The sequence below is a fragment of the Sinocyclocheilus rhinocerous genome, unplaced genomic scaffold (genome assembly GCF_001515625.1).
Source record: "Sinocyclocheilus rhinocerous isolate Xijiao unplaced genomic scaffold, SAMN03320098_v1.1 scaffold4377, whole genome shotgun sequence".
NCBI classification, from domain to species: domain Eukaryota; kingdom Metazoa; phylum Chordata; class Actinopteri; order Cypriniformes; family Cyprinidae; genus Sinocyclocheilus; species Sinocyclocheilus rhinocerous.
This window is the reverse complement of record NW_015656210.1, coordinates 22367-41020: the sequence shown is the minus strand read 5'-3', so window position 1 is coordinate 41020 and position 18654 is coordinate 22367. Positions and strand designations below refer to the sequence as shown.

The 18654-nt window shown below is 39.1% G+C and overlaps 2 protein-coding genes across 2 annotated transcripts in view; one reads left to right on the top strand and one right to left on the bottom strand.

The window, feature by feature from the left end:
* LOC107719904 (transcription factor-like 5 protein) overlaps positions 1–7458 on the top strand; it is an 11131-nt gene extending 3673 nt beyond the window's left edge. The window contains exons 3-7 of the mRNA XM_016527445.1: positions 4565–4700; positions 4798–4936; positions 6272–6467; positions 6549–6690; positions 7100–7458. Of these exons, the coding sequence (XP_016382931.1) occupies positions 4565–4700; positions 4798–4936; positions 6272–6467; positions 6549–6690; positions 7100–7225 (739 nt within the window). The 3' untranslated portion in view covers positions 7226–7458. The remainder of the gene's footprint in view (positions 1–4564; positions 4701–4797; positions 4937–6271; positions 6468–6548; positions 6691–7099) is intronic.
* LOC107719903 (collagen alpha-3(IX) chain-like) overlaps positions 7315–18654 on the bottom strand; it is a 28474-nt gene continuing 17134 nt past the window's right edge. Inside the window, exons 28-32 of the mRNA XM_016527444.1 lie at positions 11469–11615; positions 11329–11383; positions 11061–11243; positions 9848–9925; positions 7315–8406 (exon numbers count right to left, since the gene is read on the bottom strand). Of these exons, the coding sequence (XP_016382930.1) occupies positions 8222–8406; positions 9848–9925; positions 11061–11243; positions 11329–11383; positions 11469–11615 (648 nt within the window). The 3' untranslated portion in view covers positions 7315–8221. The remainder of the gene's footprint in view (positions 8407–9847; positions 9926–11060; positions 11244–11328; positions 11384–11468; positions 11616–18654) is intronic.

Below are 18654 nucleotides of genomic sequence, written 5' to 3'. Positions count from 1 at the left end.
TATCGTTTACATGTCTCTCTCTTTCTCTCTCTCTCTCTCTCTCTCTCTCTCTCTCTCTGCGTGTGTGTGAGACAAAGCGACGGCAAGGTGTGCGCCTTCACACTAGAGTTTACGGTACGTCAAACACAGGTGCGCTTGCGCATCCATTGAGATGAACTGAAAAACAGCACAGATCGCTTGACGGAGAGAGAAACTCTGATGCGCTCAGTCAGAGAGTGTTCGGCGAGTGAAAATATATCTGCGCTAAACTTATACTCAGCCTCCAACTCACACACAAAGCTCAAACGGGATTCAACTCATTGAGGGAGCTGTTCCGTTTCATTTACGTGCTGGATTGGAACCAAGAATCATGAAAATCCTTTTTTTTTGTGCCTGTTCAATAATTGTATTGGAATCCTGAAGACTTTGTTTCCAACTCACAATTAGTTCAGTGAGACAATGTGGCTTCAGGTAGTGTTTCTATTGATTCCTTTACAAGGCTGGGTAATAAAACAAATAACATTAAAAAGCTATTCCATTCAGCATGAAGCAATGCATGTCAACCAGCCATACTTATGAATTTAATAGCTTGAGGGAGAAAAAATGGTTTGTAAAAAAGCGGCTACACTACAAGAATGCCACTTACCAACATATTTCAGACATTTTGGTGTGCCAGAATATATTTGTGGACTGTTTTGATCCCATGAATGGTAAATCCCAGGGCATATTGTAGATCCTTCTTTCCATGAGCACTGACGGCCGCTTGTTGAGCTTCATTTTTCATGTGTGACATTTAATCAAAACAGCAGTAGCCCCAGCCTTTATTTAGCTAGTCATCATTACTGCTCTAGGAGACAATTACAATTCCTCTCAACTTCTGTCATGTCGATTCCCTCATTTTTCCAAGGCAGCAGTTTTCTCAGATATGTTGTCTTGGGTGGTGACACATTCCATTTTGAAGTGTGTACATAATAAACAACTGCGACAGAGCAGAAATTTAATCAACACAAAAGTAGCGGCTTTGAGCTGTGGACATGACAAGATGCACCCGGTGTTGTTGACTAAGGGAACCCATTTTCATCTGCAGAAGCATCCACCAGGTTACATACAAAAACAGCCCTCCAAACACAGAGCAATTATACCAGACCTTCTTATTAACACAAACACATGTTTCTGTTTGCAGAGAGCCTGACATTAATCAAGGCATTGCCGCTGAGTACGAATCAATCTTGCATTACTCCTAATTACTGTCCCACGCCCAGGCTCCTCCACTTGAGCAATTTATTCAAGCGTAGACAGATCACTAGACTCTTTAGACTGGCCTCACATCTATGTGGTGTCAGTAAAACAGTTTGCCATTTATGGGCACAGTTTGGCTTATGATATATTTACATTGCAGCGTCGAAATTCTGCTCAGTGCCACTGACTCCGCTACAACACCTTTGTTTTGGGGTGAGTCTGTAGCAAGAGTGTTTCACACATGTATGAGTATAATTTGATAAAACAGATATAAGCTGGCAATTTACTTAATAACGCCTTAGCAATAAACACCAGCATAACAGCATATATATATATATATATATATATATATATACAGTGCCCTCCATAAGTATTGGAACAGTAAAGACAAACTTGCTCTGTTTGCTGTGGAGTCGAGACATTTGCAAATATGATTAAAAGATGAATATGACCAAATAAAAAGGACAGCACTTCTAGAGTTCATCCCACTATCTGATGTGAGCACAAGGATTGGGACAGATGAACCTAAGGTAGATGTAAAAGATTAAAAGCTATTATTTAGTTGCAGATCTCTTGCGTGCGATCAGAGCAGTGAGTGTGCGACCCACAGACTTCACCAGACTCTTGGTCTCATCCTTTGAAATGCTTTTCCCAGCCTTCAATGCAGCCAATTCCAACTGTTGCTTGTTTTGGGGAGTTTCTGCCTTTAGTCTCCTCTTCAGCTGGTGAAATTCATGTTCAATCAGATTTAAATCTGTAAACTGACTTGGGCAATCTAAGACTTTCCGTTTCTTTGCCCTGATAAACTCCTTGACTGATCCGGCAGTGCGTTTTGGGTCATTGTCCTGATGCAATATGAAGCGCTTTCTGATGAGTCTGGTGGCATTTTCTTGAATATTGGTAGCCAAGATGGTTTTGCACCCTTCATTAAAAGCTATTATTTTGTTGCAGATCCCTTGCGTGCAATCAGAGCAGTGAGTCTGCGACGCATAGACATCACCAGAAGCTTGGTCGCATCCTTTGAAACGCTGTCCCCAGCCTTTAATACAGCCAATACCAACTGTTGCTTGTTTTGGGGAGTTTCTGCCTTTAGTCTCCTCTTCAGCTGGTGAAATTCATGTTCAATCAGATTTAAATCTGTAAACTGACTTGGGCAATCTAAGACTTTCCGTTTCTTTGCCCTGATAAACTCCTTGACTGATCTGGCAGTGCGTTTTGGGTCATTGTCCTGATGCAATATGAAGCGCTTTCTGATGAGTCTGGTGGCATTTTCTTGAATATTGGTAGCCAAGATGGTTTTGCACCCTTCCAAATGCATCCTGCTGCTGTCATCATACATTTCCCATCACTTAAGCCCAGCTCACACTGTGCGATTTTGGCCACGATTTGGTCGTCTGAGACCAATTTTAAAAATCCTAAAAGATTCCTATAATCCTAAGCTAAAATCTGTAGTCTTTGATCGCTGGTTTGACTTGTTCACCGACAGCCGATTAATGGCCGTTAATGCTAGAGATTTCTTCTAACTGCATAAACTCCGGCGCTCTCGTCCTCCGCTCACGGAATTCATCTGATATGTTGCCTTTGCTATGATAAACACTGGTTGCACTGCTGTTTTCATGTGGGTGTGTAGTGCTGCTTACACTATTCTTCTTTAATACTCCGGTGGGCTACTTTAGATGATAACAACATTACAGCCCCGCGTGCAATGCAGCTCGCAGTCACTGGACGTGTATGGGTTGATAATGTAAATCTCCGGACAAGTTTTCTTGCGCGCACCCGTTTTTAAGGCGTCTTGACTGTCGGTACAGTCTGACATTAATGACAACTGAGATCCCACAGCGTGACATGATCATCATGTTCGTACAGTCTGACAAGTACAATCCTAAAGGACTTTAAAAAAATCGCACAGTGTGCACCCAGCTGTGCTAAATCTTTGTCTCATCTGTTCATAAAACTCTGTTCCAAATCTCTACTGGCTTTTGCAAACTCTAATCTTGCCTTTCTATTTTTGGTGCTGCTCAGAGGTTTGCATTTTGCTGTAGCCTCTGTAATTCTGTGTCGAAGACAGTAGATCGTCAGAGCATCACCCCAGCTTTCTGGAGATTGTTGGTGATTTTACATACACGTATTTTAGGGTTCATTTTCACAGCTTTTATGATTTGTCTGTCATCAACGGCTGTTGTTTTTCTCAGCCGATCAGGTCGTTGTTGGCTGCTGATGTCTCCAGTGGTTTCCAAACTCTTGATTTCTCCATGCCCTTTGTTTTTGCTATAGCTCTAATTTACTTCCTCTTTTCTTTTAGCATCCAAATTGCTTGCTTGTCTCTCAAAGTCAGCTCCCTCGTCTTCATCCTGGTTTGTGTGTGTCGTCATCGAATGCAAGACTCAGAATGCAGAAGCAATGGATATAACTAATACGACACATTCCCTGCTTTTAATATCTGAAGAATTAATGATCACTCAGAAAGACCTGTGAGGCAACTGTCCCAATACTTATGCTCACATCAGATAGTGGGATGAACTCTAAAAGTGCTGATCTTCTTAGCTGGTAAAACTTCTATGTGTTGAAACACCCAATAATAAAATGTGACATTCTGTAGTTTTGTCTCATATGGTTCACAGCAAACAGAGCAATTTTGTCTTTACTGTTCCAATACTTATGGAGGGCACTATATATATATATATATATAGCTGTGGACATTGAATGGCTTTCCTGAGGTAAATATAATGTCGCATCAGCATGACATATTGTTTACAAGCTGTTTTATTGATGTCTTTTAATGGTTGGAACAGAGATTCAACATACCTGAACTGAACCTTGAACTGAAACAGTGTCACACCAGATTTCAGACACAATTTTGTATTAAAATGACAGAATTTGAAAGCTGAGACTTTATTTCTAATCAAAAGTAACAAAGCACAAAGCCCATTCAAATCATTGAATTGGAGACATGCTACACATAATGTTTAGAAAGGTTTTGCTTATCTATTACCTGAAAACCACACAGACTAAAAGATTGTTCTTGAGATTTAATATTCGATATTGGTTCATCAAATAGAAGACTGATTAAAATAAAGTAATGTCAACCCTAGCTAGAGTTTACTGCAAAACAGCATAAGCGGCTCACGTGTAAATGAACACAGTGATGCATTGACACAGAATAAATTGCAGGCTTTTGCTATTTGAAAATCACACTAAGCTATTTTTATGATATAATTAATTAAGCTTTGTTTGGGAAGCCCTGTTTTATGTTTGGCTGCCAAAAAAAAAAGAAGAAAAAAAGAAAATTCCTGCTTTTACTCCTAGCGGTCTCAATTTTGACATGGTTTAATAATTTGTCTTCCAGATTTTTATCAGTGCTTTGTCATTCTACAAACACTTCAGGGATAGCCACACATGCACAAACAGAGAAATGGAGTAAACCAGACAAGATGGTGAAAATACAGGGCACGCATCCATACGAAGGACGTCTGTTCAAATCGGTGAGTGCTGATCTCCTTCAGACGCATGTGTTTATCTGATTGTGAGTTCTGTGTGTTTTCTGCTGGTAATGAGAAATGTCTTTTTCTCTCATGGTAGGGTGTGCAGTCTGAGCTGATCATTCCTACAGAGCTGACTGTGAGTTTCAGAGCAGATAAAGGCCCCGAGTCTGTGATGAGAGCTCCGCTTGTCATTTACACGGACACTGCTGACCAGCAAACTGCAGACACACTGAAGAGTACCATTCTCTAATATTGTTCACTTACACAAACAATTAGCTTACTGAGTTATTATTCATTTTAGAATGAGCACATGATACCTTCGTGTTGTTCCAAAGCTATGTGAATATCCGTCATCAGTAGAACACAGAAGACTTTTATCCATTCAGTGATCAGGGGCTGCCAAGCTCCAGTAATCACAAAGAAATGAGTGCCTTAAAAGTGCTTCATTTAACCAATGCATTAAAAAATGTACCTTTCTGCTGTCGCTCACAGATCGTTTCCATATTGGCGCACATTCGAACCTTTTGCACCAAGAGCCAGATTCCTGAAAAATTATTAAGAAGGAAAATCATCTGAAACTCTGCTCTCTTTTTTTCTTAATATTGAATTTGAATTCCTGAAAAGAATGCTGAATTCCATAAAAATCATTGTAAATAACTTGTCTTAAATCCCCAGCGAGATGACATCTAATGGATTTGTGGGGTTGTTTCCAATATTAAGCAATAAAACATAATGCTAGGTACATACAATGCATATCGCTATAACTAGGGATATGCAAATATTTTGCAATGATCGATAATGTAAACAATGATTGGTTATGATGATGCGTAACTTGTAGTTAAATAGGGACCTGGTTTTTAATGTTGTAATTGTGACAGCATTCACGGGATTCAGCACCTATGAGAGTGTCGATGCACAGGACATAACCAGCAGCATGGACACACAGATACAGAACGCATTCACTCATTCATAATGAATTCATAACCAGTTCAGCTGCAACCTTAAAGAGATAGTTCACCCAAAAATGAAACTCACCCTCATGTGGTTCCAAACCATAAGTGTATTGCTCTTCGCTGTCCTCATCTGGTGAATGGCACAGGGAGTGTATTAGACAGAGCAAACATGCTTTCCACTGGGCTGAATAAAGCCTGCTTGTTGCATACTGTTTTAAAGGGGTCATATGATGCTTTTTTAAAGATCATTATTTTGTGTATTTGGTGTAACAGAATATGTTGACATGCTTTAATGTTCAAAAAACACATTATTTTTTAAATACTGTACATTATTGTAGGTCCTATATGCCCCGCCTCTCTCAAACACGTTGTTTTCTACAAAGTCCCTCCTTCCGACAAGCGCAGTCTGCTCTGATTGGCCAGATGACCCAGTGCATTGTGATTGGCCGAACACCGAAATGTAACGCCCCTTACCATACCTTCAGGGATCTTATCTATGCACAATCAGCTTGTAACACTCCAAAGAGAAAGGAAAACTTGAAATCGCATCATATGACCCCTTTAAGGCATGAAAAGCAGAGATGTGTTTGCATTGGTTTGTTTCTCTTCTCGCTGCAGATGAGGCGGTGGATAAAGCTGCGCACCCCATCAAGCGCGTCCGCACAAGGCCTCTCAGCTCATCTAATATCATGCAGGACTCGGAGAACTGGAAGCCGTACGCCGGTATGTGCGGGACTAAACGTTGCAGGACAAGACCTCTCATGGACCGAACTCAGCGCAAAGAAGTACACAACAGAAAGGAGCGCGATCGCAGGTGGGCTCTGCAGACTTATTGTTTAAGCTGTACCGCTCACTGTGCAGAGATTACATGAAGCATGTTTCCGGTTGACCTCAGGAGAAGGATCCGTCTGTGCTGTGACGAGTTAAACCTGCTGGTGCCGTTCTGTTACGCCGACACCGATAAAGCCACCACACTGCAGTGGACCACGGCCTTCCTCAAATACATCCAGGAAATACACGGAGACCGACTCAAGCAGGTTCTCCGTTTTCATAGTCATACAATATCAGGGATTTTTGTTTGTCGCTTTACATTTTAGTTTCCATTTATCAAAATGTAATTTTTTTTAATTTGATGCATCGATTCTAAAGGAGGATCAGATATCTCCAGTTGACTTTTTTAAACAGAAGGCTGCAAAAAGTCTTCCATTTTCTTAAATAGTGTAGAAAAGTCTTATTTGAAGACGCTTCTAATGAGGTGGCTTTAAAATGCAGTCTTAAGCACCAGAAACAGATTACAAAGTGAGGCTGAAGGCATCTGAAGTATTATGGCAATTACTTCGATCGATACAAACCATGAAGCGCTCTAAGAGTGATAGATACAGAGCACTGAGTGTATGGAGTGAGGAAACTCTTCCTGAAGTACTCATAAATCCACTCTCGTTTCAGGATTTCCAGAGCACTTTCTGTGGCAAGACTGGACTGCGGTTGAAGCCTAGCTGTGTTTCAGTGGCACATCTCCTCGAACCCTATAAAAACACAACAGAGCCTGTGGACTCATCCTCGCACAGCTGACTTCCTGTTCTCTGCTGCAGTGTTGTGAATGTGTGCCTGTAGTTTGACATGAATGTTTTCCGCGTGGGTTTATTGAATGATGCTAGTTCCTCTCTTCCACTAGCCCGTGCCCAGAAGACCCTGAGCGTTTGTTGTCTTAGACCAGCTCGAGTGTAGACCGAGGCTCAACCCACTGTTCATTTTATTTCACACCGTCACGTCTGCAGAGCAAACCCTACTGTAATATAGTTCACACATTTAGAGAAGTTGTGCTGTGTATTTTTGTTTGTGTTTTTATGCCTTGTTGGTTTGAAAGGCATGACCGTTTGTTGTCTCAATATATGTTATTTTACATTTAATGTATTTATTATTAGTGTACTAATGAACGTTCAGAGAAATACTTTACTGAAAAGTGGCTTTATTCAGTTTTTCTTACAATACCATGCTGTAGAAACTCACTGTACACACAACAGTAACTCAGAAATAATAAATAGTATTTAAAGTCATATTTAATAGTTTTACAGCACCATTATCTAGTGGATAAAAGTTGATAAAGCCCACAGATGGCCAACGACATATTTTACAGTAAGTGTGTCTGAAGCATTGATGCTTGAAGTTTGTTCCTCAAACAGTGACTTTCAATGTTAAACATTTAGAAACTAAATGTAAACGTAAGAATAAAATGGCAAAGAAAATCAATTTGCAGCAATACATCCAATATTTGGTTTCATTTCTTGATGCCTCAAACAAGCCTCCAGTGTTGTTTGTCTTTGCTGTTGTCGAGGTCAGGTTTTGAGGCTCAAAGGTGTACTCCATTACACTTTTAAAGGGTGCTGTACAAGAAGACTTCTAATACAAGGACTGAATTATTGCGTTCACATCAGCTAGTTTCACGGCGCGATGCATTAGTCTTTTGCTGTATGTACACATGTTGGGGTTCACAGCTGCTCCGCTCTGATGCTCAGTGTTTGTTGGGCTCTGACACCTCTTCAGTTGCGTTTCCTGCTGGTTCTACTGTTAATGGTTCTTGGGGTTGGAGGACTTCCCGTGAACCGCGGCTCCTTGGCACGCTGAAGTGTCACAGATGCCGGGTGATCCCTGGTGACCCGGTCTGCCGGCTCTGCCTGCTTCTCCTGGCTCTCCTGGATCTCCAGGCGCTCCGTCACGGCCGTCTTTGACGATGCCATGCACGCCGGGCAGACCTGGAGGCCACGAGACGAAGAATCACAATGATGTACGACAGAAAGAAATCAGCTTTAGCTGAAGGGGAATAGCTGTGTTGTGATTGTCTAAGTAGCCTGACAGATCCAGTGCGGTTACAGATCATCAGAGCTGGGTAGATTACTTACGTTTGTAAACCGTTACTGATTCCAAATTATGCTAATTAAATTGTAGTTAGTAACGTAATCCACCGCAGTACACATTTTAGGTAATATAATCAGACCACTTTTGACATAACTTATCACAATGATTTAAACAGGACAATCTTGTACCATATTGATATAAAAATACAAAGAGTAAGAAAATATATTCCAACATGAAGTGCATTAAACATTACATTACTTCAAGGTTTCCCAAACGGGTTCGTGAATAAACTGCAGGGGGTTCGTGAGTTTAATGAAAAGCTAATAATTAAATCACAATGATGTAAAATTCAATCATTTTAAAATAAAACACTAAAAAAATGAATCATTTGTTTGCATGCATGTCATGTGACCATTAACCAATGTCAGAGAACTGTGTGATACGTAATTCAAATATTTAAAATCTCAGGGGTACTTCAAGTAAATATATCAGGTGAAAGAGGATCAGATGACAAACAAGTTTGGGAATCCCTGCATTACATGTAAAGAAGAAATAACGTGAATTTTGCATCTGAATGTGTTTGAAAGACAAAAGCCTTCCAAAGACCTAGTAATGCACGGTTAAATAACCCACTGAGTCATAATTCAAATAAAAATGTGTTCATCAGCAGTTGATGCAATGCTGAAACGCTTCTTAAACCTGAAATGATTTTTGTAAATCCAGTGCTCAAATGTAGCCACCTGACTAAAGACTGATCTCTGTGTGAATGTCCACAGACCTTCTGAGTGTATGTAAGTGGTAGGCTATTTTAGAAAGGAAGATTTAAAAGAGGAATTGGGGAGAATCAATCAATTATGAAGCATTAATTGCTATAGTGTGGATAATATGTAATCAATAAAAAAGTAACTGTAGTCTTGATTCCGAGTATTTTGAAATGTAATTTAATCAATTTACAAGTATTTGAATATTTGGAATCAGATTACATGTAATCAGTTACTACCCAGCTCTGCATGTAATCGTTTTATGATTGGTTGCTCATATGCTTATCTTTCCTTTAGTTTGAGCTGTACAGTATAGTTAATCAAGTCAGAAACATCCACCGGCCTGTTCTTGGGAATCGATCCCAGGTTGCTCTTAGAAGAGTTCTGCCACATCTGGCCCAACTAACTTTTTTTTTGGCATGCTAATACTTTAGGAAATGTGTGTTTTTTAAGTTAATATTTGGCAGTGGTACACAGCAGGGCTTATTTTTCTCAATATACTTTACATTGACAAGCTGCACTGATAATGTGTCCGACTGGGGCGCACTTAATGTGCTTATGAACAGCCTGTACTTACCCGGGTCCCCCTGGTCTCCAGCGGGCCCTTCGATGGCTTTACCTACAGGCCCCTTGTCACCTGGCTCACCCATGTCCCCTGCAGAATACAAGATACATACAAATTCATTCTGGAATGTGGTTTATGAATTCATATTAGGATAAAACTGTCTTCCTGGATTCATACACGTAACAGCAAATATTTTTCACAGCTGTGAGAAGGTTTTTTACAGCCATTTCTCAATACTCTGGTCACTTTCAAAACTCTTCACACACACAGACTGCTGCTGGGCTCACTATCACTGCTTTGACACAAAACACTCAATGATCAAATCTTTCAAACATCACCAAAACTACATGCACCTATACAAATGAGGAAACTTGGAAATCATTGCAAAAATGTTTTTTTCTTTTTTTTGTTGGTCGTTTTGCATTCTGGATGAGAAATGTACTGCTGTGCCAAGCTAAAGTTTGGTAGGGAGAACTGTGTGAAGAGTTTTGAAAGAGTTACCTAAGTGTTGAAAAATGTGTCTTTGCAATAGTAAAAAAAAAAACTGTTAATACTCTGTTTGAAAGCACACTCGTGTTATTATTTTCCCGTAAGAGTAAATTGAATGTGTCTGGCTTCCGGTGTCACCCGCTTCCAGCTATTTTTAGCTGTACAAAACACCTTGTTTTGCGGCTTGATATTTCAAACTGGTGTCTTACCATATTATTAATGTATTATCTTAATTATGAACACACTGGTTTGTAGTGCAAACCGTTTTACCCTTTACTGCACTTTGTTATTCTTCTCGTTATTTCCCTACAGCGGTTAATGAACCGGAAGTCTCGCACATTGACAGAAAACGGATTACTTCCACTGAAAAATAAGGTGGATAGGTGCAGATAAAGCCTGTCCTGAGGAATTATGGGTAGCACTTTATAATAAGGTTCTGTTTAATACCATTAGTTAACTACATTAGTTAACATGAACTAACAATAAAAAGTCATTCTATAGCATTTTACATATACAATAGTAATTTTAACATGAACCAAAATCAAAAGTTGTTTCTTGATATTATTTAATGGACCTGAGCTAACAACGAACAGTTGAATTGAACTAACATAAAGATTAATATATACTCTTAACAAATGCACTGCATTAACTAACTCTAATGCAACCTTAATGACATTGCATTGTACACTTTTATCCTTTTGTTTAATAAAAAAGCACAACATGACCCGTCTCTCACCTCGAGGACCAGGATCACCCAGATCTCCCGGCAGTCCTCTGTAACCCGGCGGGCCAAGGGCTCCAGGGTGACCGATGGATCCAACCTCTCCTTGCTTCCCTGGAGGCCCGGCTGGTCCAGGCCGTCCCACGGCACCAGGAGCCAGAGGCCTTCTCAGGTTAGCAGCGAGCTGAGCCATCTGATCTGAGATCAACACCAGCAATACACTACAGGCTGCATCGTGAAACTGCATCAATATATGCCGTTTATGGGTGAACAAAGGTCTTACCATCGATCATCGAGCTACACAGTTCTCTGATGTGCTGCTCACTAGCCAGTTTGCCCTGCAACATAATCACAACAGCACTCCTGAGACATATTCTGTGTTTACAGCGCAGTACCAACATGTATCGTCTGGCAGGTGCTTACAGGAACACCAGTCTTTCCAGAGACCCCTGGAAAACCTTGCTCTCCTTGGAATCCCATCGGTCCTGGTTTTCCAGGTGCGCCTCTGGCTCCGGTCTCTCCCTGTGGTCCTACAACTCCTTTGGCTCCCAGCTCGCCACGCTTACCGGACTAAGACACAGGGAAAACCACACGGATTGTCCTCAGGTAGCAGCATAAAATGTTTTGCATTTGGTCCCAGATGCAGTAAGTTCATCACTCCAGACCAGCTGTGCACCATATAAGAGCCATGACGTGTTCGACTACTACTACAGCTGAGGTCACAAGGTCGCATACCCCTTGTAGACTCTGCAAGATGTTTATCATTTTAAAAAGCTTATCTATCGTTGGCACCAATAGCCTTGTGGGCAGCGTGCCGACATACTGTGTTGCGCTTTCGGCGTCCCGACTCGAGGACCCTTCCTGATCCCATCCCCTTCTCTCTCCCTCTTTACTTCCTGTCATTATGCTATTATCATATCAAAATAAAGGCAAAAATGCCAAAAATAAATCTAAAAAAAGTTTATTTGTTTATTTTTTAAAGTACTGTCCTGATTAAGCTATTTTATATACATGCCACATGACACAATGATAACTGAACTGACACAAATGATCCTGTAGAGAAGTGTTTTCTTGCACACTCTTTGGTTTTCCTGCTCCACATTACATCTCTTCCCAACATCTTCAGCTCTTATCACGAGGATAATTAAGGGACTCGCACTACTATTACACAAGGTGCAGACATTCATTGATGCTCAATCAGGAAACGCATTACAAGAACAATTAGCACTGTTCTTCACAATCTACATACAATATTTACATATCCCACACAGGATAGTAAAATACTGTAAAAAAAAAAGAAAAAAAAAAAGATTATTATTTTTTTAATTTCAAAATTAAAATACTAATAATTCACAGCAGTCATGAAGTAGGTAGTGCTGCTGCTTCACAGAAACAAGGTTCAAGTCCTAGGAGACATTTTCTGTGTGGTCTTTGCGTGGATGTCCTCAGGGTGCCCTGTTTTCCCCCTCAATCCAAAGACATGCAAAACTGGTTATACTAAATGTACTCACAATATACAAAACTGATGGTTTGAAATTCACTCACAATCGTCTTGCTTACTAGGTTCTCTACTTGTAATCTGTTAGCTGACATTTAAATACTCTTAATATTCTCTTAATTCTTAATTCTCTTAACCCTCCTCCTCCCCAGCACCACTTTTCTAGATCTACATATGTGCATTTACATATGTTCATTTGCTTTAGCAGTAGCAAGTAGAACAAATACATTGAGTTGACATACATGATAAATGTTTATTCATGATTGAGACTATGTAGCTACTATTTTCTAAAAGCAATAAAACACTTGAGACCACGATAAACGACACCCATAGTACTTAACAGAGCAACTGACCTTATCTGATAGCAGCACTAATTTAATTCCATACTTGATGACATATCAAAATAAAATTGTTGTGGCGATACGGCTGAGTGTGATTGTCAGATTGTCAGACAACACAGGTGGCAATTTAATTAAATATACTGCATTCCCGGTTTCAAGCGTGACATTTCCACACCTGTAGTTCATGATACAGTGTCTGAGCATCTGAGAATGGTTTGGTTCATTTACTGTGACTCGAGCTGTTCTGAGACACTAGCTGTATTTCCATCCAAAGATGCAAATTTAACTTATGTGCAAAACTAGAATATCGCATAAAACATTTGCAATTAAAGCACCGTTTCCATCCAACGAGTCAAAGAGAACAAAATCATCACTGCCTGATAAACTGGCACTAAATATCTCTAAGAAAACTAGGAGAAGCTACTGAATATAATAAATTACTTGCGCCTCAGAGTGAGCAGACGAAACACAATAAATGCGGTCATTGCTTTTAGAGGTGGATACCTGATCTTTGGGAACGCAGTCGTGTAAGACAGTAAATACACATAAATACTTTGATGACAGACTTTCCTCAGGCATTTCAGAACGACCAAAACAACATATAGATGCTGTGAACGCGATCGGTCCGCTGGTTAGTCAGGTTATCCCGTCTCATAGCGCAGTCACATGACTTTTTTGATGCGCATGGAGGAATTAATTCGGTAAATGTGTTTCCATCATAGTTTATGCGAATTTTTTCTTATCGGATAAAAAGTTTATCCTACTCAATTGAGTGCATACATTTGTTATGCGCATTTTTAGAATTTGTGTGCATCTTGGCGTTTCCATCCAGTGTTTTGTATGCGCTATTCCAAAATGTGCATAAAAATAGATGGATGGAAACATAGCTACTGATATCATGGGCTGCATGAACACAGAGCTGAGCTTCACTCTGAAACTAAAAATCATTTTTCTTTGTCGGCAACCCACTAAAATAAAAGCTTGATGGTTTACCCTTTGAAAATGAAGAAATTAAAGGGATCATTTACTCACCCTTAAGTTGTTCCAAACCTGTAAGAGATTCTTTCTTCTGTGAAAGAAAAGAAAGGACAAAAGAAGAATGAAGAATGTTGATAACCAAACAGTTGTCGGTAGCCATTGAATTCCATAGCATTTTTGGTCCATACTACGGAAGTCAGTGGCTACCAGCAGCTGTTTGGTTACCAACATTCTTCAAAATATCTTATTTTATGTTCTGCAGAAGAAAAGAAACTCACACGTTTGGAACATAATGAGGGAGAGTAAATGATGACAGAACTTTCATTTTGGGGTGAACTATTCCTTTAATACATCAATATTAGTATTGTAATTTTACTTTTGTTAAAATTACTTTTTTTGTTATTATTATTATCTATTTATCATTTTGTTTTTATTTCGTAATATCACGATAATAAAACAATATTATAATCACTAATAACAATAAAATTAATTACAACCACAATTGTATTTTATAGTCATACTGAACTGGTCAAAAACAATGGCAATGTGGCCTACAAAAAAAAAAGTGTAAAAATTTTTGTTTTAAATTTTTTTTTTTACCTGAAGTGGTTGATGAAAGAGATTTGAGCTGGTTCTTGTAAATTTTCAGCTGTTTATTATTTTTATTTTCTATATCGATGCACTCCCTAACAAAATCACCCCACTAACTCTAGAATGATTCATTCTTTTTAAATATAGCTCTTCAAATAGTCTGGTGAAAATTACTGCATTTTATATATACAGTGGTGTGAAAAAGTGTTGGCCCCCTTCCTGATTTCTTATTTTTTTGCATGTTTGTCACACTTTAATGTTTCAGATCATCAAACAAATTTAAATATTAGTCAAAGATAACACATGTGAACACAACATGCAGTTTTTAAATGAAGGTTTTTATTATTAAAGGAAAACAAAATCCAAAACTACATGACCCTGTAAAAGGTTTCAAAGCCATCTCTAAAGAGTTTGGACTCCACCAATCCACGGTCAGACAGATTGTGTACAAATGAAGGAAATTCAAGACCACTGTTACCCACCCCAGGAGTGATCCACCAACAAAAAACACTCTAAAAGCAAGACATGTAAAAGTAACTAAGAAACTAAAGGCCTTTTTCACATTGGCTAATGTTAATGAGTCCATCATCAGGAGAACACTGAACACCCATGGTGTCCATGGCAGAATCGCAAGGAGAAAGCCACTGTTCTCCAAAAAGAAAATAACTGCCCATCTGCAGTTTGCTAAAGATCATGTGGACAAGCCAGAGGAATACTGGAGAAATGTTTTGTGGATGGATGAGACCAAAATAGAACATTTTGGTTTAAATGAGCAGCGTTATGTTCGGAGAAAGAAAACGCTGCATTCCAGCATAAGAACCTTATCCCATCTGTGAAACATGGTGGTGGTAGTATCATGGTTTGGGCCTGTTTTGCTGCATCTGGTCCAGGATGGCTTGCCATCATTGATGGAACAATGAATTCTGAATTATACCAGCAAATTCTGAAGGAAAATGTCAGGACATCTGTCCGAGAACTGAATCTCAAGAGAAAGTGGGTCATGCAGCAAGACAACGACCCCAAGCACACAAGTCGTTCTACCAAAGGATGATTAAAGAAGAACAAAGTTAATGTTTTGGAATGGTCAAGTCAAATTACGGACCTTAATCCAATTGAAATTGTGGAAGGACCTGTAGCAAGCAGTTCATAGGAGGAAACCCACCACCATCACAGAGTTGAAGTGGTTCTATACTGAGGAATGGGCTAAAATTCCTACAAGCAGTTGTGAAGGACTGATCAGCAGTTACAAGAAATATTACTTGCAGTTATTGCTGCAAAAGAGAGTTACACCAGATACTGAAAGCAAAGATTCACATACTTTTGCCACTCACAAATATTTAACACCGGATCATTTTTCTCAATAAATAAATGTGTTTCTTTGTTTTGGTTTCTCTTTGTCTAGAGACTTGATTGAAATTTTGATTATGTTTTGAGTCATATTTGTGCAGAAATATAGAAACTTCTAAAGGGTTCACAAACTTTCAAGCAGCACTTTATATACACACATATATATATATATATATATATATATATATCACATCATATATTGCAGAAAAGCAAAATATAGCAATGTCAGTTTTTTTCCAACAAGCTAATCGAGGTCTCCAGGATTGCTAGAAAGTTGCAGGCAATCTAACTATACTGCTTCGTCTCGTTAATAACGTGTCTACACTTTGTATTTTAGAATGAGTGCTGAAATTCTCAGTGAACTTGTGTTGTTTTGTGCCTCTGACAAGACTCTGATTCAGTTCATGCGCTCAACAGACGTGTGATTGCGCTGAAAATGCTCAACTTTAATGCTCTTCACACTGTAAACACATATATGCAAATATGGCACATTTAAAAGCAGAATTTGGTTAAAAATAGCCTTTTCCAGGTATGGGGTCCCAATGCACCAACTACAGTTTACTTTTGTAAGCCTTATTTGCTGCCTCGTAGCTTGAAGTGTATTACCCCTTCACATTATCTACAGGAGATTTCAGAAGATTTCAAGAGCAAATTCAGAAATTAATTAGTCAACCTGATGGTGTTTTAAACAGTAATTACTTTCTAAAATGAAACGTGATGTTGTGAGTGGAACATGCTAGCTGTTGTTATTCAATCTCAAGAAGAAGAAAAAACAGATTGAATAAATTAAAACAGAGATGATTTTTAGATGTTCATGTATTGTGCTGGTTCCATACCCTTAGGAAGGCTCTCAAGCCAAAACACATCAGTTTTTTTTTATATATAATTAAAAGTTCTCTTTTAAAGTTCAACAAGTGTTGCTGGATTTCGTTTTTTTTATTATTATTATTATTTCTGTTGTGAGACAGTCATGGCCACGTAAACAATTAATATATAGTATATACCTAACACAATATAGCCTATTATTCTTCTCTGTGTGTTAAAGGGTTAGTTCACCCAAAAATGAAAATTAGCCCACAAATTACTCACCCTCAAGTCATCCTAGGTGTATATGACTTTCTTCTTTCAGACGAATCCAGTCGGAGTTATATTAAAAATAGTCTTTGATCTTTTTAAGCTGTTTAATGCCACTCAGCGGGTGTTGCATGCATCAGTCCAAAAGAAGTTAAATAAAAAGAGCCCATCCATAAAAAAAAGTGTCTCACACGGATGACGTATGAGTTCAGCGTTGCGCATGCGCCGGTGAGTCTCGTGAAAACCAACGTTTGTTTACAGGATCAAAGGAAGCAAAGTTTTCTTACTTTAGCAAAGGAAAACCAGTCTCCTCTTGACTTATATAGAAATCCTCCGACATTCTTCTTTGCAAATCCTCGTTTTGTACTTCTAATAAGTGACCGGTGTTTTGTTTTGTTCCTGTGGCTATTTTTGTTCCTGTGTTCCTATCACAATGTTCCTGTGGCTCAGTGGTAGAGCATTGTGTTAGCAGCGCAGAAGGTTGTGGGTTAAATTCCCAGGGATCACACATACTGGTAAAAAAGGTATAGCCTGAATGTACTGTAAGTTGCTTTGGATAAAAGCGTCTGTTAAATTATTTATTTGTTTTGATCTCTCCGCTGCGCTTCCGCGTTCGTCACTTCTGACCGGCACATGCGCAAACCAGGGTTCTTTTCCATTCATCAGCTGCGCCTCTGTAATTGGATACTATTATGCGCGTCTCGTGTTTATAAGAGCAAAAACTTCTGATTAGGGTTGGGTATCGTTTGGGCTTTTTTCGATACCGGTGCCAAATCGATACTTTTAAAAAGGTTCCAGTGCCTGAACCGATACTTATTAATAAATAAATAAATAAATAAAAAATCCCCCCAAAAATGATGGATTGGCCATTAGAATAGAAATAGAATAAAGAGTGCAAATGTTATAGGGTCAAGTTTTTTAATAAAAAAAAACAAGCAGATACAATTAGAAGTAGCATTAGAATAGAGAGTGCTAGAGTTAGAGGGTCAAATGAAGATGAAAGAGATGTGTTTTCAGCCGTTTCTTGAAAATATTAAGGACTCAGCTGCTTGGACTGAGCTAGGCAGGTCATTCCACCAGGAGGGAACAGTTAATGTAGAAGACCATGAAAGTTTATCATAGGTAGAATGCAAAATGGGTCCAAAAAGAGGACATGTCCGGGGAAAAGAGGACGTATGGTCACCCTAATTTATAATCTATTGCTAATCGATGCATTCTTTTTAAAGTAGCCGATGGAACATATTTTCTGCCTCATTCTATGACAAGAAGCCTCGTCAGAGCACAAAAGATAGCATCTGACTGGTGTTGTGGAGTAAAAAGGTTATAATGTTCTCTTTTGTTGGACAACAGGTTTAGAAATGTGAATACAAGGGAGGTTTAGCTTTAGGCATTTTAATTTAAGCATGACCAGGAGGGAACAGTTAATGTAGAAGACCATGAAAGTTTTATCATAGGTAGAATGAAAATTGTTTCAATACAAGCATTTCAGTCAAATGTAATTTATGCAATATTTCAAACCTTTAACCCACTTGGGAAAATCAACCCATGGCAACAGTTTAAAAGTAGTCCAATTCTGTGGAAAAAACGTGGACTTGGCAACCCTGCATCTAACAAGAGCTACAGGAGTCAGCTTTGCCTGATCACAGGTCGAGAATAAGGAGAGATGACTGACAAGACCATGCTGGAGTATTTGCTGCTCAACAGATTCTGAGCTCATTGACAAATATCTGATCTTGTAAGATGTGCTCCCTTTACACAGAGTGCGTGTGATCGCGAAATC